General features: G+C 51.8%; 1 protein-coding gene across 1 annotated transcript in view; it reads right to left on the minus strand.

Annotated features, from left to right (window-relative positions):
• The window catches only part of TMCC2 (transmembrane and coiled-coil domain family 2), a gene marked incomplete at both ends in the record, with an annotated part of 35,263 nt that extends 13,534 nt beyond the window's left edge, over positions 1-21,729 (minus strand). The window contains 2 exons of the mRNA XM_082652685.1: positions 9,277-9,807; positions 21,523-21,729. Coding sequence (XP_082508811.1) covers positions 9,277-9,807; positions 21,523-21,729 — 738 coding nt within the window. The remainder of the gene's footprint in view (positions 1-9,276; positions 9,808-21,522) is intronic.
• Between the last annotated feature and the right edge of the window lie 820 nt (positions 21,730-22,549).

A 22,549-nucleotide genomic window follows, 5' to 3' on the forward strand; every position in this document is an offset into this window, starting at 1 on the left:
GTTATAAAGCAGAAACTAACACACCATTGTAGAGCATTTATACTCCAATAAAGATGTTAAAAAGAGAAAGAAATGACTAGTCCTGAGGCTCCTTCACATGCGTATGTACACACACACACACACACACACACACACACACACACACAGTTATTCTAGGAGGTGCCTCGAAGACTCCGCCTGGGACAGAAAAAGCCAAAAAGTAGCTACATACGGAGCAAAGTTGAGAGTGGCAGTGGACACAGGAAGAGCTGCAGCTGCACTAAAGCGACAGGCTATGGAAAGACATTAGCCACCGAGCAACTGGCCTTGTGCAAAGAGAAGTGCTGCTGGGTAACCGCCACCAAGTGTGCTTCCTGGCAAGTCCTGGCTGCCCTGCCACCTCCTCTTTGGCCTGGCAGAGACAGGCTTCATCTGAGCAGGGGGACAGGGCAGTTGCTGGCCCTTCGCAGGCTCAGGCAGCTGAGCCAAGGCAGGCGTCTCCAGCCACACTCTTTCCGCTCTCACAAGTTACCCTGAGTCCAGGGCGACAGACGGGCTCCCGTCATCCTGGAAGGGGACCCTGGAAGGAAGCCTGGACCCTGAAGGAAGCCCAGGTCCTGTATGCCAGGCTCTCCTCTGCATGCCCAGCAGGTTTCAGCCCTCTCTTTCCCCAGGTTCCCCTTAATTTAGTTTTTTCTTCCTCTTCCCCTCGTTTTCATGCAGTGCCCCTTCTTTCTTTAATACTCTTAAATATTAAGTTTTTTCTTGTCTCTTCCTTTGCCATTGTTATTACTCTTCAGGTCCCCACACCCACCCCCCACAACACACATTCTTTAAAAAAATCTTATTTTTCTTTCTCCTGCGGGGCGGGGGGGGGGGAAGCGCGCACACACACACACACACACACACACACACACACACACACACTGAAGGGTGGGAAACCTGAGAAGTCATAGGCTTCAGGAGCAGACTAATGCTGAAGAGCAGCTAAATTTAGTAGCTTCAAATACAAGGTGATGTCTTCAAAACATTTCAGGCTCCAAATGTGCTGTGAAAATCTCCCGGTTAGGATTCCTCCATGAAAGGCTGGCAGCTGCCCCAACGCTCACCTCTTGGAAATGGGGGTTTGGGAACTGGTCAGTACTCAGAGGTCACTCCCCTAACACTCACTCTTAGAGCCAGCCAGTTGGTGCATTTTCTTAGAAACTCATGTCACCAAAGAGCCCGGCTTCCCTCTGGGGACACACAGGAGGAAGGGCCACCTTCTTCAGGGTGAACTAGAGCAACTAAGGTGGGCGCATTTCCTAGGAGCATGTGGAGAGGCTCGGCCACATGAGCTGGAAAAGCAGACAGGAAAGGCCAGAGTAGAGAGCGCTGCGGGGCGTGCACACACCACACCGCCTTGCAGCTGCTTCCAGGGAGGGAGGAGGCCATCTCTTTCGCCCATGGGTCCTCGCCCTGTCTAATGCCATGGACACTCCTGTTACAGAGTTCATGGTCATGAGCCAGACGCCGGGCAGTGGAGAGGACCACACCTAGGTCCCTTTTAGGAAAATCAAATCTGGTGCCAGCTGGGTAGGAAAGAGGGACAATTTCCATGCCTTCTATAGCCACTCTATTTCCCTGGGGGAGGCGACACTGGGAACAGGCCTGGGAGAAAGTGACCCAGAGAGGAAGGAGTGTCTCCTTTTTGGGCAGTTTTTAGGAAGCAAAGCGCCCTCCGCCCCACCCTATTTGCCAAGAATAATTTAGAATGACTCCCTTCTAAAAGCAGAGGACTGAAACATAGAACTCTTGGGGCGTCCTGCTGACTCAGGGCTCAGAGGTCATCATGAGCTGACGTGATTCAATGAGAAATGTATGTGAAAGCAAAGCGGTCTGCAAACTGCAGCATGCTGGCCAGTGGGCTCAAAGGGACACGTCAAAGGCCATGGTTGGCATGGCCTGGGGGTGTCCACAATGCCCTGAACCCTTGAGGAGCCAGTAGACAGGCATGGCACCCAGATAATATTTGGGTCTGAAGCTGCCTTCTCAGGCAGCAAAGAAACCTTATATAATGAAGTTAATATTACAGAGCACTTTTCTTTCCAGGGCAGGGTTCGCCTTTCCGGCCACCCAAAGGAGGCCTCCCGGTCACAGTATCACTTAGGATCTGATTTAGCTTCTGCGGATCATGCTGAATTATTCACTAGCTATGGATACTGGCCCAGCTCTGGGGTCCCGGTGGTGGGGTACCTGAAGTGAGCACACTCCCCAAATCCAGACTTGGAGGAAGGTCAAAGGGACAAAAGAATCAGGGGCACCAGACTCAGGATGCGGAGGATGTGGGCGCAGGAGCTGGGGCGGCGGGATGGCTGGAGGCAAAGAACAGTCAGACAAGCTGCCTGCAACACCCCAGCGCCTGCCACTGGAGAGAGAAGGGAGGTCAGAGAAGGCTTCTGTTCCCAGGAACTTTGCTCACTGCCTCCAGCCCTCACTGCAGTTCAGGGGAGCCCTCGGTTCCCTAGGAGCCTAGAAGGAATGCAATGGGGTGTGTGCACTCATCACTGCTCCTGTTTCAGAGTCCTCTGCCCTGTGGTGCATAGAGAAAGCCCAAACTGTGCCTGTGAAAAGAAAGAAGAAGCAGAGCAGGGATCAGGTAAGTGATACTGTATTTCCATTGCCTCATCTGGCACCAGAAGAGACCAGGGTCACGTTTCACATCTCAGGGATGTGGTGAATCCAGGGAGGAATGTGCCCGGTGGCTGGGGAGACCTGTGCTAGCTGCCAGGACCCATGCCCACATCACCAGCGCTGGCTCCTTGTCATCTGGAACGGATGACAGACAGCTCGTCTTGCTGCTTTTATCAGCTCTGTTATCACCCAAACCTTGAGCACACCTTCCACCGGGGCGTGTCTGAGGGGGCTGAGCCTCCTGGCGGGAAGGCTGGGGGCCTGACTGGTGTCTCCCACCCGTGTCTGGGCTGGTAGCATCTCACACACACCCCCCACCCCCGGGGTTGTGCTTAGAGTCAGGTGGGTAGAGAAGGCATGACATCAGGTCTTGATAGGTAACTTGGACGGTATCTAACTTCACCCCCTGTACCTAGGGGAATTTTGTACTCCCAGAAGCCAGAGCTAATCCGGAGAGCACTGGGTACTTTCTATCTAGAAAGAAAGTCATGGATGTCAGTAGGGAAAAGACGAATAAAGGCTAGTTCCAGAGGCCAGCTGCCTGCTGGGGCAACTGAGTCCAAAACCCTGCTCTAAAGTCAAGAGGCTTCTGCTGTTCATGATCTCTGGTGTCAGAGCTTTAGGTAAGGGGCAGAGTCATTTCTTCGGCCCCTCTCCTGATTGGACAGGACCCCTAAAAAGCAACGGGGCTTCACCTGAACATGAGGAACTCAAATCGGACTAAAGGAAGAACTTAACTCACCAGGTACCTCAGATATACTGGGCAACAGGGGCTTTTAATCACTGAGACAGGGAGCAGCAGCTCATGGCGAAGCACAGAGCTGCCCTGCCTTGGCCTGGTGGGCGGCTGGCAGCGTGGGCACTGCCTTAGGAGGCCCTCCTGAGGCCGCTGGGCTGGCTGCCCCTCTGCCTAAGGAGGCTTTCCACACAGAGGAAGAGAGAAGGGAAGAGGGGATGAGAGAGGGTGGAAGAGGGGTACAGAGAAGGCAGCTGTCCTCCCCAGCCACTGGGTGTGAGTCCAGGCTGGCACGGACTGGCGCATGTACACGAGCGACTGAACGGAAAGAGTGTAACGCAGCTCTAAAGGTGGATGCGTTTGTGTGGACAGGCCAATGGGCCAGCCGGACAGGGCCCCGTCGGCCTCCCACGGAACCTGGGCAACAAGCTCAGACACATCAGGAGGCCTCACAGATGGACGGTCCAGCCTCCCCCAGCTGCCGAGGGAACCTGTTTGGAAACCTCTCTCAGCAGAGCTGGTCCCACCCACCTCTGAACCGGCAGGCTTCCAGACATTAAAAAAACCAGGCTCCTCGACACCTGCCAAGATCTGTCTTCTTGGCAAGAGCCTAGGGCTAAGGGCAGCCCCTCACCTGCCATTCCTCAGAGTAAACAGGGGTGCTTATTTATGCCCCTTATTTATTAGGGCAGAGGAGAAATCTTGTTGTTGGAGAAATCCGGTGGGGGAGTGTACAGGACAGGCTGTCCAGAGTCTGCTCTGGTTTACGTGATGAGCGGAACGTCCCTGGTCTCCCCGTCTGGGGCCTGGAGATAACACCTCCATGAGGCCACGGGGAAGCGACCATCGTGGCATCATCTCCACACTCTCCCCCTCACCCCTCAGCACCTGGTCCTCTCTCCGGCCCTGCCTACCCTCGAAGCCAGGGGGCAGCAGGCTGGCCTGTCGGTAAAGTCCTCCTGCCACTGAGCATTCCGTGCTGGTCTCCTAAGGCTCTGGACATCCTCTGTGAACTTCAGGGTCCCAACACCCCAACCCACGCTGCTCCTCATCCTCTGGGGACCAGCCACACTGCACAGACGGGGAAGGATGACCAGGGCGAGGTCAGGGGCCGGGCAGGTAGAGCTGGCTGTGAACTCAGCACTCCTGCACTCTTCCTCTCCCAAGACCCTCCAGCTGGAACACCTTGCACAAGCCTTCTGAACGCGGCGACAGCTGGAGAGAGCTTTTGAACAAGGCCGAGAGCGCATCAATGACCAAGCCAAATGTGGGAGAAAGGGAAAACAAGCCTCTGACCCCTGCAAGGGCTAATCCACTCTCTGAAAGTCTGGGAGCAGGTTATCAAGGCAGGACAGAAGAGTTGCTAGATTTTCCTGAGTGTACACTACGTCTTCTAGGAACTGCTGCTCAGTAAAAGAGAGACCGGGAAGGGGGGTGAGACTCATCTGCTGAGGAACCAGGAGGTCCAATTCCTCTGCCACTGTACATATAACCAGTGGTCCCTGCTGAAAACTCCAGGGCCCAGATTTCCAGAGCTTAAGGCCACACACAGATGGGGAACCCAGATGTCACCTGCATTCTCTATTTACCTGCCGATGCCCCAGGGCACCAATAATGATGACTTAATTTTTCCACTTTATAGACATAAGACAGAGAGTGGTTACCTTGCTCAGTGTCACACAAATAATAGAAAGCAGAATGGCGAGGTTGAGATGACAATCTGTTTTTGTTCTGAAAGGGGAATCATTTAAGACACAACCTTGAAGACAACCAAGTAGATCTGGAGGGAACGAATGACAGGCGAACAACATCACTAAGACTGAGCTGCTTCCTGGGACTGTGAACGCTTCTCTGTGCCTCTGCCGCACCCCTGCTCTCCGTGGGGCTCCAGGACCCCTACTTTCTTAGGGAGGGGCCGGGGTGAGCCTCACAGGACAGCTAAGGAACTTTAGCTGCCTCCCGGGTGTTTCAGTAATTCAACCCCTGATAGGGCCGGCTCTGGTCTGAAAGTCAGCTGCTAAGCTCTAAACAATGGCAAGGGTGTGGGTAGTGGGGGAGGCTTATGAATTAAAAATAGATGTTAGTAATCACCAGGGAGCTTGCAGAGAGCATGTGGGGCTATGTTTACTAGAGAGAGAAGAATCCCTTCTATTCATGCCCAGAGACCAGGGTGGAACCACCACCAGCTTATCACACCAGCCAACGGCCTCTGGGTTTGGGGGAGTCAGCTGACCATGCAGGTTTACTGATGGCTGGAAGACCCCCTTCCTCAGGACATGGAGGCACCCCCTCTTCTCAGCATCCCCCAGGGCCACGGCCATCCCTGGGGGGACAGCGCCATATCAGAAAGGATGTATAACTGAAGGGGAAATTGCAACCAAGAGATAAAGCCACCGTCCTTGGGCTGAGGCAACCCGCTCATGATGGAAATTGCACAAAATGGTCCCTGGCGGTTTTAGTGACTTCAGATCTCAGTCTGGTCTTGTGGACATGCTAGAAACATGGGGTCTCGTCTCCTCTCTGCCATGAACTGGCTGGGTGCCCTTAGGCAAGCAGCTTCCTGATTCCTATAGGCCTCAGTCTGCTCATGTGTAACATGGAGATAACAGTACCTGCTCTGACAACTTCACAGGGATGTTATGAGGAGTAACCAGGGAGTATATGTATGACAAAGCTTCGGAAAGATGAAATTTCTCAATAAGGATATAAAACAGTCATAGGAATAACCATTTTCCCCATTCCCAGCCTGAACCCAGGGACCCTTCCCCCAGTGTGCTCACCCAAGTCTCCTGGCCTGTCTTCCACCAGCAACAAGAACAGAACCCTGCCACTGTCACCTCCTGGATACCGTGGGGGCGGCGTAAAGACCAAACGGGAGCCTGCAGAGAAGCTCCCCAGCTGATGGGCTCCCCACCCCCTCCCCCCTGCACTCCCAGTCAGCAAACATCAACAACCCCTCACCAGCCTCCGAAAGTGCCCACCCCGCACCCACTTGCACAGCCTCAGGACTACAAGGTTCCCGTTCTCCCTCCTCGCTAAACAGCTCTAGGACCAGAGACCCTGGCTTGACAGGACCGTACAAATTTGACTTTAAAAATGTATCCGCTGACTCAGCAGTGAGAGGCGGGCGTGGCAGCTGTTGCAAACAAAATACTTGCTCACTGAGAATCCCCTGCAGTCCAGTGGTTAGGGCTCGGCACCTTTCACTGCCGTGGCCCGGATTCAATCCCTGGTCGGGGAACTAACACCCCACAAGCCAGGCTATGCGGCCAAAAAAAAAAAAAACTTGCTCATTAAGGGCTGAACAACTGGCTCACCCTGTGGGTCCCTCTGGGTCTCCCTTCCCTCCACAAGGCCACGTTTCCCTTTTAGCCGACACATCCAGATCTCACTCTTGGCACAGACTTCTCTGTAGTTAAAACTAAGCTTGCAGATGGTCCAGTGCCATCGTTTTAAATACTCTCTACATGCTGACAACCCCCAAGTGTCTGCCTCCAGCCTGGGTTTCTTCCCAAGACTCCAGACTCCAACATCTGACTGCTTATTTGGCCTCCCCGTGTGGATGTTCAACAACCAACTCAAACGTAACGTGTCCAAAGACTAGCTCTTATTGCTGCCCCACAGCCCCTCCAGATATCTGGTCCATGTGCTGTCTTCCCCAACTCAGTTAACGGCAATTCCTTCTTTCCAGCTGACAGGCCAAAAACCTGTGAGCCATCGCTGCCCGCTCCCCTTCTGTTGTGCCCCACATCCATCAGGAACCTTTGTAGCTTGATCTCTGAAGCAAATCCAGAATCCAGCCACTTCCCCCACTCTCACCCTGCAGCAAACCACTGCCACCTCACCCCTGGAGGCTTCCAGCAGCTTCTAGCCAGACTCCCTGCTCACGCTGTGGCTCATAGCCTTGTCTCCAAACAGCAGCCCGAGCGGTCTTCTTCAAGGGTGTCACTCATCTGTACAAAACCTAATGACTTCTCATCTCACTAGAGAAAAAAGTCAAAAGCCCTTTTCCTGGCCTACTAGTGATCTGTAGCCCTCCCTGCGCATCTTTTAAAAACTAACAAAAACCAGACTGCCTCAACGAATATTGGCCTCCTTTCTCCTCCCCGGAAGAGCTGACCCTCCACTTCCGCCATCTCCTCAATCTACTAAAACTAGTTACTTGCCACAGTTATCAATGACCCCCACTGCTTGATACTATCTACGTACATTTCCCAATCCAGATCTGACCTGTCACTCCTGCTGCATTTCACTCTGTTGAATACTTACTTCCTCCCTCTTTAAACTCCTTTCTCCTTATACTTCGGCATCATTTCTCTCCAGGTTCACTCCTGCAGACCTGGCTACTCTGTCCCTTATACGTCGTCTCTGTCCTTGGTCTCAGCCCCCTCGACACATGTCCTTCGACCGTCTCATCGCACCCAGGATTTCAAGCTCAGTACTGGCTCCCAGGGTGCTCGCCCCAGCCCAGACCTCTCCCCCAAGGCACTGCCAGGTGGTGCTCTTTAGATGGACAGCTCCCAAAGGCACCTACAACTCAACGTGTCCAAAAGTGAATGCATCACTTGGCTCCCAAAACATGCTCCTTCTGTGTTTCCTCAACTAAAGAATGCCCCATTCCTAAAGCTGCTAAGCCAGGAAACTAGAGTCCTCCTCTACTCTTCCTTCGTCTTCCATGTCCACTTTCTCGCCTATACTATCGATGAGAACTGCCAAAGGTCTTCTGAATTTATCTCTGACTTTCCATCCTCACTGCTGAAGCCTAGACTCCGGCAATAGCTCCAATAACGGTTTATTTGACTCCATTCCTGTCCCCCTTCCTAACCTACTGTCTACACTAAGACCCAAAGGGACCTCCTCCTGCCATTTTCCTGCCTAACACCCTTTGATAACTTCACACTACCCCAGACTCAACATGGCAAGGCCTTTTGTGACCTAACCTCTACCTACCTGTCAGCCCCCAAAAGTGCTGGACGCTCCAACGACAATGAACCCCGGGTAGTCCCTGGCATCAGCTCGCTTGCCTTTGTACACACTACACCGTTCCTCCCCCCACCCTTCCTCCCAATTCTCTGGCTAAATTATACTCCTTCTTCAAGATTCAGCTCGATGGCTTCCTCTAGAAGGTCTTTTCCAACAAGCTCCCGTATCCTCAACACAGCCTCATCACCATATCTTGTCCATTCACCAGTCTGTCTCCCCTCTATTCAGTGAGAACAGTACTTCCGGCTTATTCGTTCTTATAGCACATAACAAGTAGGCAAGAAATATCAATACTTATTATATGAATAAAAGAATGAATATAGAGATTCAGAAAGTACCAAACTAGATTTTCTTCTTACCAAACAGCCCTTCATGGATTCCTCCTCTAACTTCTTTGGTTGGTAACAATATTAAAAACCATACTGCGCCAGGCTCCATTCCAAGTATTTGACATATATGAACCCATTTAATCCTAGAGCAATTCTACTATTATTATCCCCATCTCCAACTGGGAAAACTGAAGTACAAAAAAATTAAGTGACTCAGGCAGTAAGTGGCAGAGCCAGGGTTGATGCTAGACTGTGCTCTCAACCACTGCATGTATTACCTCTTGAGAGCATGTTTAAGGAAAACAAACCACAATTACTATCAGCCTGAGCAAAAGATAATTTTCAAAAACAAATCCCCAAACAAACAAAAATCAGCCTTTTGGGGATCATCTCTTGCTTTTGGCTTGTCCTATCTCTGGCTCCTTCAATGAGACACACAGCTCTGCAGATGGCAGTGTGTCCACACCCACCAGGCCAGGCCCCAGCTCAGGTCCTCAAGGCCAGAGGCCCCTGCGCAGGTGGCTCCTGCCTCTGAGTAGCCCCGACCCGGAAGGCCCTCCTCTTGCCCCGCCTCACCTTGTCGCTGAGACCCTCGGCCTCCTCGGCCAAGAGGTTGCCACCATCAGCCAGCAGCAGGGACGTGTCAGTGGTGGAAGAAGACCGGGGGCGGCACTGGTGCTGGTGCAGGATGGCGGCCAGGCTGCTGTCCTGGGGGGCCTTGCGCAGCAGGTGGGGGCTGCCACGCTGAGGCTCCAGGGAGCTGCTCTTGGTGCGCCGGCTACTGCCCCCGCTGCCGCCACCCCCACTGCTGCTGTGCAGGCTAGCACCCCGCTTGATGGAGGGCCGGGAGCGGATCTGCTGCAGCACGCGGTTGAAGGCAGTGGGCCTGGCGGGCAGGTCGTGCAGGGACATGGCATAGGAGACGCGGTGCATCTCCGGGGAGCGCTCCTTCTCGTCCGGGGAGTCATGGTCGGACATGCCCTGCTGATGCTGCTGCTGGGAATCCTGAGACGTCGGGTGTTCCCTCTCCCGTGACCGGCGGCGGCCGTGGAACAGGTGCTTGAAGCCGTGGCCAAACATGGAGCCCTCTGAGAGCTGCTGGATTTTCTTAAGGAGGAAAGATGAAGAATCTGGTGAGTGGAAAGCTCTCGAACGCCTAGTCAGTTGCGGGCAGAGGTGAGGGGTCCCTTCCTGGGATATGAGTGTAGCTCCTACAGCCATGTGAATCTGGAAGATCCCCATGAATGTCCTGTCATGCCTTAAAGGTCACCTTGCAGAAAGGTGGCAACCCAGACCAATTCCTCTCATTCACAAAGAAATGTACCTGTATGGCTTCCCACAGGACATTCCAAATCCACACACGGTTCAGGATTACTGGTCATGATATCCTTGTGCCTATAGTCTGGGGCTCAGTGGCACATGCGGGCAGCACTTGGCTCATGAGGCTTATCCCTCTGGACTGATTCTCCCTCCATCCCCTAGTCCCTTTCTCCTTCCAATTAGGTCCTTCCTCCAGATGCTCTTTTGGCCCACCAAGCATCCATTTCCAAAGACGCCTCATTGCAACACTCACTGGGAAAATCAGGGTCATACAATCAGGTTATACAACTGTAGCAGATATTGCTAATGACCTACCAATAACTATTCTCCTTTCTTTCTTACCAAATTGCATGGCCTTATTGTGCCATGCTAAAAATTCTTGCTTCATCAGACCCCCTTGCAGCTACGAGTAGACACGTGACATAGTTTGGGCCAATGAAAAGCAAGGTGAGCGTTTCTGGGGAAACTTTTGCTTACCTAATAAAGGTACTAGCCCTTTTTACTTTTCCCATCTGGAACGTGGAGGCAATGCCTGGAGATGCAGCAGCCGTCTTGCAACTGCAAGTAACTGGCACGACGATGAAGACCTACACACAGATGGTAAAGTCCCCAACAACAGGCCTGGGAACTTGAAGGCCTTATGGAATCACCAACCCAGCTGTGAATGACTACGCTGGGATTCTTGGTTCATGAAATAAACAAGTCTATCTTTATCTGTACAACTCTAGAATAATTTCCTCTTATTTATAGCCAATCTCATTCCTGACATAGCCGTAAAATAAATTTTACTGAAGCTTCTGAGTTGGTGAATACTTCCACATGCCAGGAGGGTGACACATCGCAGTCCAAGGGCCCGAGAAACTCCTGTACTCAAGACCTTCCAAACCTCACCGTATGTGCCTCTTCCTCTGGCTGTTCATCTGTATCCTGTATAATAAACTGGTAAATGTTAAAAAAGTAAATAAACTACCTCAATGGGCATACTTTGTAGTGCGGTCGGTAACGTGACCACTTCTTTAGAAGACAATCAGAATATAGTCTTAGTGTCTTTCCACTCAGACTGGAACAAACCAAAGGGGCTCTGGAGCCCAGTGCTGCACTGGCCCCAGCCTTCCCTCTTAGCTCTGCCGCTGAGATGTTCCACCTGCTCCCCAGGCAGCACTGCTCAGTGAGAGGCGGCCCAACCACCCGGCCAGGGTGAGGCAACGTGTGGGATAACTCCAGACAGCTGCTTCTGTCAGGGGGTCGGCTCATGTGGTGGAGCCGAACCCTCGGCAGAAAGCCTCAGAGCCAACAGGAGGAGGGGTGGGACTCTGAGGACCAGGTGAGAACGCCCACTCTGTAACTCCTGAGAGGGAAGCTCAGAACCCAGCCACATGGGGTTCAATGTCTTCATCTGTAAGGAACAACTCATCACCTCAGGAGGCAGCCTCGGTCATCTACGAAACCTTGCAAAGAATTACAAGTACTGGCTTTTCTTTTTTTTCTAGAAACAAACTTACAGAGCAGAAAACTTGAACCATGCAGACACCAAGGAGAAAACCATCCTCAGCTCTTCTGAATTAGCTGACCCCACTCTCACTGTTAACTTTACACCTCAGCGTGGTTTGTGCAGACACTACTGTTACGATGTAAGCTGCACTTACATCTGATGTCAGTAACAATGCACACTATTGCGGATTACGTCAAAGTGCAGGATTTTCCGTTTTCACCTCGTTTGAGTAGCCCCACAATCCTCAAAGTAGGTGGGGCCTTTGTACAACCCATTTTACAGGCCAGATAAGTTATATCATCACAGCTCACCGTGAACTAACGGTTTACAGTTTTCAATATGCTCTTTCTCCTGCATTCTCTCACTTGATTTTCCCAGAAACTAATAAAGGCAACAGCAGCAACATTTCCATTTTTAGGTGAGGAAATTAAGGTGACCATTACTCCTTCTCAAGAAGTTAATCCCGGGGTAGCCCCGCAGATGCTAGGTTTCACAGTGCCAGGTCTCCCGACGGGAGCTACCATCTCCTCGGGGCCAGCCTGAGGGAGAGTCTGCTCAGGGTAAAACCACCCCGTCCAAGGCAGGCCGGACTGAGGCGTGCACTCCGCCGGACTCGGAAATGGCCGGATCCTGCCGCCTCTGGACCAGGGACAGGCCAGGACACCCTCCTCCTCGTTGGGCCCAAGCTGATAGCAGACCATCCTGCAGGCACTGTAGATGGGGCCAGCTGGCTCTGGCATTTGCCCAGCAACTTCTGCTAAATGGTCACATTACATATTCCAAATTGTCTTTCTAGCATATTCTATTCCAAGCCTCTTTCTCCTCTCCCCACCACTCCTAGCCTAGCTTCTCCAACACTGAGGCCCCTCTTCCACATCCACTCAGATACAGGGTTCCCTTCAAAAGACGGCACCGGAGTCCCAAGGCATTTCCTCTCCCTGAGCCCCAGGAGAAGGGGGCAGGCGCTGGGGACAGCAGCCACCACTGTCTGCTATACTGCTTTGAATCCTAAAATCCTTGGTCAAATGACTTTTACTATCATACAACAGCATTTTTCAAAGTGCTTTCCAATGTGTGCTGTCACTCTAACCTGACGCTAGCCTAAGCCCAGGAGGCAGGATGTCACAGAGCATCAGTGTCTTCATTTTGCAGATGAAGAAACTGCAGCATAGCACAGTTAAGGGGCTCATCCCAGTCACACGGAAGAATCTCCAACTTCTAGTCTAAGCTACCTTCACTGGCTCACACATTGATTCCGAGACTAAAGCAGATACAGTATTTACATGTGTCCCAGAACAGCATCACAGGCAGGATCAAAACAAAACAAACATGCCTGGGCCATGGGGGGTTCCGCCCCCTGAACTGCAGCGGTGAATCTTCCCGTGCCACATTGTAGGACTGGGGCAAGACCTGTAACCAGTGTGGGTTTTCCTTTCCCACCTTCCCATCTGTTCTGCAGGTAAAGGAAAGCCAGGGTGACCCCAGGACCTTTGCCCCAGCAGCGCTGAGGAGTCTGCTAAAGTCTATGGTAGAGATGAGGGAAAAGAACAAAAAAGAAGACAAAGAATAATGGGGGGAGAGAGATGGCACCAAATGCAGGGGTTTTTCCTCACTTATAAGACATGGGCTGGGCTGTTTCTGCATGTGGGTGTCAGGGAGGAGAGAGTTAAGGAGTTTTGACATAACACGGTGAGTAAGTGTTCAAAAAAAAAAAAAAAGAAAGAAAGAAAGAAAAAGAAACCAGCACATACACATAACCAGCCACAAGTTTTGGAAATGAGGAAAACCATGGTGACTAGCTTGAGGGAACTCAGCCACCAACGCGGCAGAAAGCACCACCTGCTCTGACTAACAGGTTCCAGCTACTAAATGTCACTTGCTTCTCCACATTGACTATTGCTTTTCCCCAGCTGCCAGAAACCATTTTGGTGGCCAAATGAAGCCATGTATTTATTAGGAAAAGAGAGCTGAGACGTTTCAGAGCTAGAGATGAGACACAAACAGCTCTCCTGATCCATGAGAACAAGCAAGGGCTGTCCCAGAACTGCCCAGAGGCCAGAAGCAAGGCAGAATGGAGAGCATCCTGAGGCCAGGTGCCTGTACCTGGGCAGGTAAATGACAGAAGCTTGCTGTCTTTCCCTGAACTATCTTAAAGGGCAGAAAGGACGCCATCTCCTTGGAGTGCTATCATCGTCTCAGGAAGAAAGCGTAGGCTAGATGGTTTCTGAAAGATCCTTCCTGAGAAGGCTGTGGTCTCTGAACAGTTAGGCTTCATCCCCTTTCCTCCCTGGGTGTGGGTCCCCCAAAGGGGAAGTCTGCTCCAAAAGCTGCAAACACAGCTGCATGAGGTCAAAAGTAAAATGCTTCGGGGTGCAGTGACTTTGGCACCATCTGGTTTAAAATAGCCAGAAGCAGCTTCTAATTCCTCCAAGTCCCTGTATTCTTAACAACTCCCATTAGAGCTGAAAGGATCTTTAAAAGTGACACTAACCTAGAGTTAATTATCCCACCTGGCAGCTGACCGCAGCGCTGACTGCACATCCCCTCCTCCTGCCTGGGTTTGAAACTCCCTCTGCCCCACCACAGGTCCGGCTGGGAGGGTTCAGGGGGTGATTGGGTTACCGTGAGCCTTAGCAAGCCTAGGTCGCCAACGTTCCTCTATTTATAGGGTCTCTATGGAAACAGGGCCAGCATTAGAGAGCTAATCGCTGTAAAAAAACCCACAGAGTCCTACTCTGGAGATACAAAGTGGATTGCAGAAGTCTTCAATTGCCCTTAGGAGGCCTTGGGTGGGGAGCCTGGGGTTGGAGCAGGAGAGGAACTGCCACCCCAGGTTTGGCGCTGATGGCCACAATGATGAAAAGTGAGCGGCTGCAACTGTTTCTCTTAGAAACACAGTGATGAAAGATTTTTGGAAGCATTTTTTTCTTCCCCAGCATCCCAGCTGACATGAAACAAACAGATCTCAACTCAGGGGCAAGTGATTTCCCCATTCTCAATTTTATTTTAATTCCTCATTCCTTTAGGCTCAGAGAATTCTGCCTGAGCCAGTGCAAGTCAGGCAAGGTGACCTCATGCAGCAGATCTTAAGGCAGAATCGGCTCAACTTTTATCAGCATAAAAGATTTTTTTTTGATGTGGACCATTTTTTAAATCTTTATTGAATTTGTTACAGTATTGCTTCCGTTTTTTTTGTTTTTTTTTTGCGGTACGCGGGCCTCTCACTGCTGTGGGCTCTCCCGTTGCGGAGCACAGGCTCCGGACGCGCAGGCTCAGCGGCCATGGCTCACGGGCCCAGCCGCTCCGCGGCATGTGGGACCTTCCCGGACCAGGGCACGGACCCGTGTCCCCTGCATCGGCAGGCGGACTCTCAACCACTGCACCACCAGGGAAGCCCTTGCTTCCGTTTTATGTTTTGGTTTTTTGGCCGCGAGGCATGTGGGAATCTTAGCTCCCCAACCAGGAATTGAACCCACACCCACCTCACTGGAAGGTGAAGGCTTAACCACTGGACCGCCAGGGAAGTCCTAAAAGATTCTGATTAAAGGTATCTTCGCGGTGTGCCCTCTCTCTGCCTCTTATCCTACACCCCGTTCACTGCCCCCCGTCCCATACAGCCCTGTCTGACCATGCTGGTCTAAAGTGACCTCACCACCCTGCTCTGAACTCCTGCTCTGAACTCGTCATCTGCACCACACATCTCGCAATTAATCATGTTCTGCCTTGTGACACGGCTCTGTCAAACTGTTATCCAACTTTTCACCTGCTTCTGGATGGAATCCTCCATGAGCAAATGGAGGGCAGGAGCTATAACATCTATTATCTTTGTGCCCCCAGTAGTAGGGGGAGAGACCTTAACACAAACATGGCCATTGCTACTTAATTATTTTCTGAGTGGAAACTGTGTGCATCTACAAGACCATCTTAAAAAGGCGATTTAATCCTTAGACAACTATCTTTTCCAAATATTTAAAATGCTCATTCACACAGTTTTTTGTGTCTAACCCAGATCCCTCCTGCTGCAGTTAAAACCTCGTCTCAGTCTATCATCTTAGTAATTGCCTGGAAAAAGATGAACACAGGGCTTCCCTGGTGGCGCAGTGGTTGAGAGTCCGCCTGCCGATGCAGGGGACACGGGTCCGTGCCCCGGTCCGGGAAGATCCCACATGCCGCGGAGCGGCTGGGCCAGTGAGCCATGGCCGCTGAGCCTGCGCGTCCGGAGCCTGTGCTCCGCAACGGGAGAGGCCACAACAGTGAGAGGCCCGCGTACCGCAAAAAAAAAAAAAAAAAAAAAAAAAGATGAACACAGACCCAGGAGCCTGAATGTGTTTACTGTCCTCACAAATGGCTTAGGTCAAGGCTTAATGTTCTCACAGCCAGCTTTGTTTTCCAGGTGGACATCATTCAGCCAGCTTGGCTGGAATAAGGAAGCTTTTAGCCATTTGGTTTGAAAAGTCAAATATTGCCTTTCTCACACAATCACAAAACATAACTGCAATCCCTCAACAGTTTTGTTTTAACTTTTCAACATGCAGAGAGGCTTAAGTGTTTGGCTGATAAAGGTGGACCCTGTCTAGTATGGCCTCATTCTAAGAATGCACCCTCCTCATCCATGAGCATTTCAAAGCGAGATGTCTTTCTTAGAGGAGAGATGAAAATAGGCATGAATTTTGAGTTGGCCTCCAAGACCACCACTGAGAAGCCACCTGAGATATTTTTCCCCCAGCTCCTGACACCCACACTTTTTTAAAACTTCAACCCCAAATTCAGGTCCTATCAAATGTTTCAATTCCTGTTGACGGAGAGATTCTTGTTAATGGGATTGGCAGTTAAGACAATTAAATACACGAAAAGCAGCACATTCTGTAAATGCCAAGCCTGCACGACAGTTCCCACTGGAACAAGGGTAGCTGGGAATTCATCTAGAACCCAACATGTGGCAGGAGAACAGACAGCTTCATTCACCACATGCTTTCCCGTCGGCCACCAATTCCTCCTCCCAAGCCCATATCCAGCGCTGCTCTGAAAATTCCTGATGGCAGAGGGGGTAGGAGAGGGACAACCCCAGGCCTTAGGACCCTCTGCCCGCCTCACATTAGGTCCAGGTGGGACAAAAACAGGCACCCTCTGCATTCTTCACCACCCTCCACTGTCCCTGACTATTTACAGGGCTGGGGAACTGCTGTCCAGTCAAAAAAGGGCACTGACTTTACAAGGGACCTGGCACGTGCCCTTTCACTTCCCCCACTTAGAAAGTGCTCTCCTCTTCTTTGGTAATTAACGTCTCCACCCTTTACAACTTGCTCTAAGTGCACCTCTTCTGAAGAACCCCATATGTTTCTGATTCCATCAGTGATGCTCGAAGCACCCTCAAACTTACATGTGCTTCAACGGATGACTTTCTTGCAAGTGCTTTACCCTGTTTGCCTGGAGGCAGAGGCAGTGCCTGCTGCCAAAGAACTGATTTCCCATTTCCTTGTGCTTAGGTCTACCGCAATCCTACCTCCCCTGATGAAACCTCTCCCAGGGGTCCTGCTCCCACCTGAGGCTGTGGGAATCTTCACACCTGAACATATCACTTCTGAAGGAGAGCTGGGGGCCTCATGATGCAGCAAGACCACATAGAGCCCTGCCCTACCATCAGAACCCTTCCTCAGGGTCCCAGAGCACACACAACCCTCCATCCCGCCCGCATTCCCATGAAGTCGCCTGTCTTCTCCATTGAAAAAGTGGAGAAGCTGAGGCCCATTAATTTTACTAAAACCCTGGGCCTTAAAAATAAATAAATAAAAGAAGATAAAAATAAGCAGAGGCTTCTTGGGAATGTCAATGTTCTCTCTCTTAATTTGGGTGGTAGGTAGACGGGGTGTCTGTTTTGCTGTTGTTATTTAAGGGGTACATATGTTTTCAGACACTTTTATATGGATGTCGTGTTTTACAATTTAAAACATGCCTTCCCCACTGAAGGCATCAGTATCTGTTAACCCATGAACCCCTTGCCGGCAGGCTCTCTATTGGACCGCTGAACAAACAAGGGGCATCAGGCACAGGTGACGCATCTGTGAGCAGCACAGGCTGCGAGCCAGCAAGGAGAATCATACAGGATTCAGTTGCGACTTTCCCTCAGCTCTTTGGTTTCTAATCGCTCTTCACTCTGAGCAGACAGGAAGACCAGTGAATGGTGTGGATGAAAGAACCCAAATGAGTCCTGAGTCAAAAGCACTTCAAGGGGCTTCCCTGGTGGTGCAGTAGTTAAGAATCCGCCTGCCAATGCAGGTAACACAGGTTCGAGCCCTGGTCCGGGAAGATCCCACGTGCCGCGGAGCAACTAAGCCCGTGCGCCACAACTACTGAGCCTGCGCTCTAGAGCCCCAGAGCCACAACTACTGAGCCTGTGTGCCACAACTACTGAAGCCCGCATGACTAGAGCCCGTGCTCTGCAACAAGAGGAGCCACCTCAATGAGAAGCCCGCGCACCGCAACGAAGAGTAGCCCCCGCTCACCACAACTGGAGAAAGCCCGCGTGCAGCAACAAAGACCCAACACAGCCAAAAATAAATACATAAAAATTAAAAATAAAAAGCACTTCGAACCAGGATTGGAATGGTGCAACTCAGAGCACCCCCTTCTTCCAGGAAAAAATATTAGTATGGTTCAGAAATCCCTGGAGAAATTGTTTGCAGGGGCTTTTGTGAGGGGAAAGAGAACCTCAGGGGAAGTCTAGGGGAAGGCCTCCAGCCAGCAAACCGAGAGCCTTCCTTTCAGGAAAGGCTGGGGAGAGGTGGAGAGGTCTGCGATTTCCTCCCCTGCCCTTGGGATTCTAAGAGGCATCAGGACAGAGCCAGCTGACTCTCGTGCTGAGCCACTCATCCCAGGCCTCAGCAACATCTACCACATGCTGTATTTTTAACAGGAACGTGTGCTTCGTGTCCCTTTCTGCAGTTTTTCCCTGAGCCCCTCCCACTCCCACTCTCACTGGTACTGCATTTACTTGCCGGAAAATCTTGGTGTACTTTTGGTCAGCCGACACTCTCTGTGACCAGCAATCTAGCATCTCCTCCCAACTAGCAAGGAACCTGGCAGCAGCAAAGGACTGGATAATGATCACAAATGAATCAAGACATGAACTCAAGTGGTTCAACAGGAATCCAAGCCACAGGGGGCAGGGGATGTGACTCCGAATTGTTGGGCTCCTGTTGCAGGAGCGTCTGCTGAGATCACCCCTGAAGGTCACATCAAATGTGTGGAGTAGCTGAGAAGGCCCCCAAAGTACCTGCATACAGTTACAGTTTTATGAGTGCTCCTTTAAGATTGCTGCTTAATTATTTTTCCTTCTTTTCACTGGTCCTCCCCACCCCATAATCACAGATCCCGGGCCACCATAGGAGAAATTTACAGTGCGGTTCTCCACAACACTGAAGGACCATGGAGGGAGACCACGGGAGTCCCTGAAAGCTCTGGCTGCCACTAGCTAGGGCACATTCAGACCAAAATTCTCTCCTCTCCCTCTGCACAACTTCCTCAGAGGTGCTTCACACAAAGCCTTTTTTTTTCCCCCCTTTCTCAAGATGATTTCCTCCATTGCACCTAATCCATCACAATGCCTGGAGCTGTCAGAAGAAAACAGAAGTGGGACTTAAGGGACCAAAAGTTCCTATCTCCAAAGTTTAAAATGAAAACAAAAGCAAGCCAGAACTGCTGGTTGCTCCAGGCCAAACACAGGTATGAGACAGGGTGGGTGTTAAAAATCAAACTTACCCCGTTTTGGTACCACCATCAAATCTAAAACAAGTTAGCTTCTACCCAGTGCTAGAGCCGAAGATGGAATTTTTCCATCATTGGAAAACTGTGCCAGCACTGGTAAACGAGTTTGGACACACTTCAATATTCCTGGTCCCTTTCCCCCAGAAAAAAGGCTCAGAAAAGTTGAGTGATGTGCCTGAGATCACAGAGCAAATCAAATTGCGACAGCCCCCAAGTTCATGCCTGGTTCTGAAGTCCCTACGCTGTAAACACGTGATAAAGCAGACAGAGATAAACAGGAAAAGGCCCTGATTGTCTCCCTGTGCTCCCACTGAGCAGGCAGCAGCTAGGTTTTCTCTGGGCTGCCAGCCTGGGTCCACATGGCAGTGGTCACCTCGGTGATACGCTTTCTGGTGGGGGTGGAGGATAACTTGGAAGGACAACATCTTTTCTCACACCTGATCACAATTTTGGTTCGGGGAAAGTCAGCATTTAACATCAAATGTAGAGTTGTTGCTATGTCTGCCCCAACCAGAATGAGAGTGTCACAAAAAAAAAAAAAGAGAGAAAAAGAGAGGGAGTATAAGAGGGTGGAGATGAACGAGCTTCTTTAAGCAGCTTTATCTACAGAGACAAAGACACTGCAGCCCCATACCACAACCAGTCCACCTTCCCTCACGAAGGCAGCTGGGGGAATGAATGGAGCTGGCCGTTTCCAGTGCTGCCTGAGCTGAAGAGTCGGGGAGTTTCCAAGGCTGCTGCTCATGGACTCAGCGTGAGAATCCCACCTGGTCAAGGAATCAGGGTTTGCTGGCCAGACCCATCTGGATCGGCCCAGAATGAAGATGAAGTCTGCAGCAGAAGGCTGGCCCCCTCCCCACATCAGCATTAAGAGCAGCTCTTTTCCTTCACCATCTCAGTTAAAACAGGAACCACACCTCCTGACCACACAGGGTGGGCTCAGAAGTGGCAGGTGTGCCAGGTACCAAGGACTTCCTGCGCACAGCCTACCCAGTGGAGCTCATCTTAGACATAAGGCTAGCCCCAAAACTCTGAAAAGGACAGCAGCAAAACCAGAGGTCACATTCCAATAACTACCACAAATTTTTAAAGTACATACATGGAGGTAGCAGTTACGTTCTCACCCCTCCCCAAGAAACACAGACAGGTAACACACAGGTAAGAGCACACTCACCTGCGCTCTAAACTTCCTGACTCTGTGCCGCTCAGGCCAAACGAGGAATGTCATTGGTTTATTCTGGTGAGCTCCTTAGTGGCTGCTGCCATAGGATACAGGCTTTATTTAACATAACGGACGGAGTCCTTTTGCTCCCCTAGCTAAGACCTTGCACCCTCTCTGGAGAAAATGACCCCAGGCATCAATCTCCGATGCATCTAAGTTCCTTCCTTGGGCTGACATCTCTCTCACCACTGTGGTGAGCTGGCTTGAGAAGCCTGAGCCTGCAGTCCCTGTGGCAGCTCCAGCAAAGGTGCATTATTTATCACAGCTGCTGTTTTAATTAATATAGAGACATCCAATACAGCTCAATAATTGTCTCGGCAACCTCAGGCTGGAAAATAAAGGACTCCCAGCTGCATGCAATCTCCTCTTTCGGATCCTGGTTCTAAATGCCGGCTCTGCGTGTGTGCAACTTGAACCGAGGCCCCAAGCCAGCCTAAGCACTAAGCGGCCACCTGTCAGTTCTCCACGCTGGGGTTGGTTTAGCAAGCGGGCAGGGATCTCCAAGCACTAGCTTAACCTCTGGCTCCACCTAACGGCAAGAAACCCACACTCCCCTTTCACAGATGGACAAACTGAGCTTCACTCCAGGAAGGTCCCCAAAGGAGGAAACTAATTCAGCAAAGGAAACTAACGGTCTTTTGCTTGGGCTCCCACGCTGTCATTGTCTTCCCCTGCCATTTTACAGGAGGGAAAGTGATGTCAACTTTTTAGTTAGCATCTTGGATTTCTCCAGCCCTTTGTCTGCGAATAGCACTTCACACACATTATTCAAACAATCTCGGATGCGTAAGTCACTAGAACGTCTGCTGAATAATGAGGAACAAACACAGAGGCCCGAAATAAGCTGAAAGAAAGAGGCACAAATGGTACCTGACGTCCAGCACAGGGTCTGGCCCAACATCTGCTCATTCTCTCTGACCTTTGTCTGGCTTCCCCATCACTTTTATCCTGTTAAAGCACTTCTGCGTGGGGCGGGGAAAGCTAAGTCGCCGGCTGGACTCGTAAGGGGAGGGTCTGCGCTCACCTTTAAATCGGGAGGCTTGCTTCGGGGACCCGGGTTGGGCGCCGCGGCAGCGCCCGCATCCAAAGTTGGCCCGCCAGCGGAGTTAGCACCCGTGGCCTCCCCAGGCCGGAGGTCCGCGCCCGGCAGGTGGCAAGCTGCATCTTCCAGCCCAGCTCCATCCTCCTCACCCTGTTGTTGCTGCAGCTCGTCCGATTTGCACCTCTTCATGGTGTATGTGGGTCGGCAAGGGGAATCTGTCCTTCCAGCGCGCCTTCTTGGGGGAGACCGCACCCCCTCTTACACTCAGAAACGAGGCTCGGGGTCTAAATGATTAACGAGGAGAGGAGTCGGCGGATCACAATTTCTTGAATTAAAAAAATAAACCTTTTTAAAGGAGGGTGAGAGAGGGGAGAGGAGGGGAGCCTTGGTTACAGCTTGGAATAGTTCATTACGACCTGGGGAGCGGAGACAGATCACAATCGAGGCTGGGCAGCAGGAGTCCTTGGGCAGTCATTGGAGCGGGAGGAGATAGCCCCCAGCCCCCAAACTTTCTGCTTCAGGGCAAGGGCCGGGCGGAGGGGAGCTGGGCGGCACAGCGTATCCCTCCCGGCGGGCCGGGCTGCTGGGCGCGGCAGGCATGGCGCGGCCGGCCGGGCAAGTCCTCGTCGGCAGCCCTCGGCGCCGACTGCGGCCCCCAGCCCTGCCGCGAGCCCCCGCCCCACACTGGCCGGCAGCGCAGCCCGCAGCTCGCCGCGCCCCGCCCCTCCCCCGCGCGCGCGCTCTAGACCCACTCCCCGCCCTCCGCGCCGCCTGCTGCAAAGCCTCGACCGCCGCCAGAGCCAGCGGCAAGCGCGCAACCTACCCCGCCCAGTGCCTCGGCCCGGGAGGGGGAAGGCGAGGCAAGGAGGGAGTGACAACGGCAACGGGCCAATGGGAAGCCCGGAGGGCTGAGGGGGGCGTCGCGCGGCCACGTTTTTAGGGTTGGTTGCATCGTGCAATCCCCCAGGAGAGGTCTGGAGGGCAAGGCTGCTGTGTTTTAGCATTGCAG

This window comes from Grampus griseus, assembly GCF_964374135.1.
Source record: "Grampus griseus genome assembly, chromosome: 1".
NCBI classification, from domain to species: domain Eukaryota; kingdom Metazoa; phylum Chordata; class Mammalia; order Artiodactyla; family Delphinidae; genus Grampus; species Grampus griseus.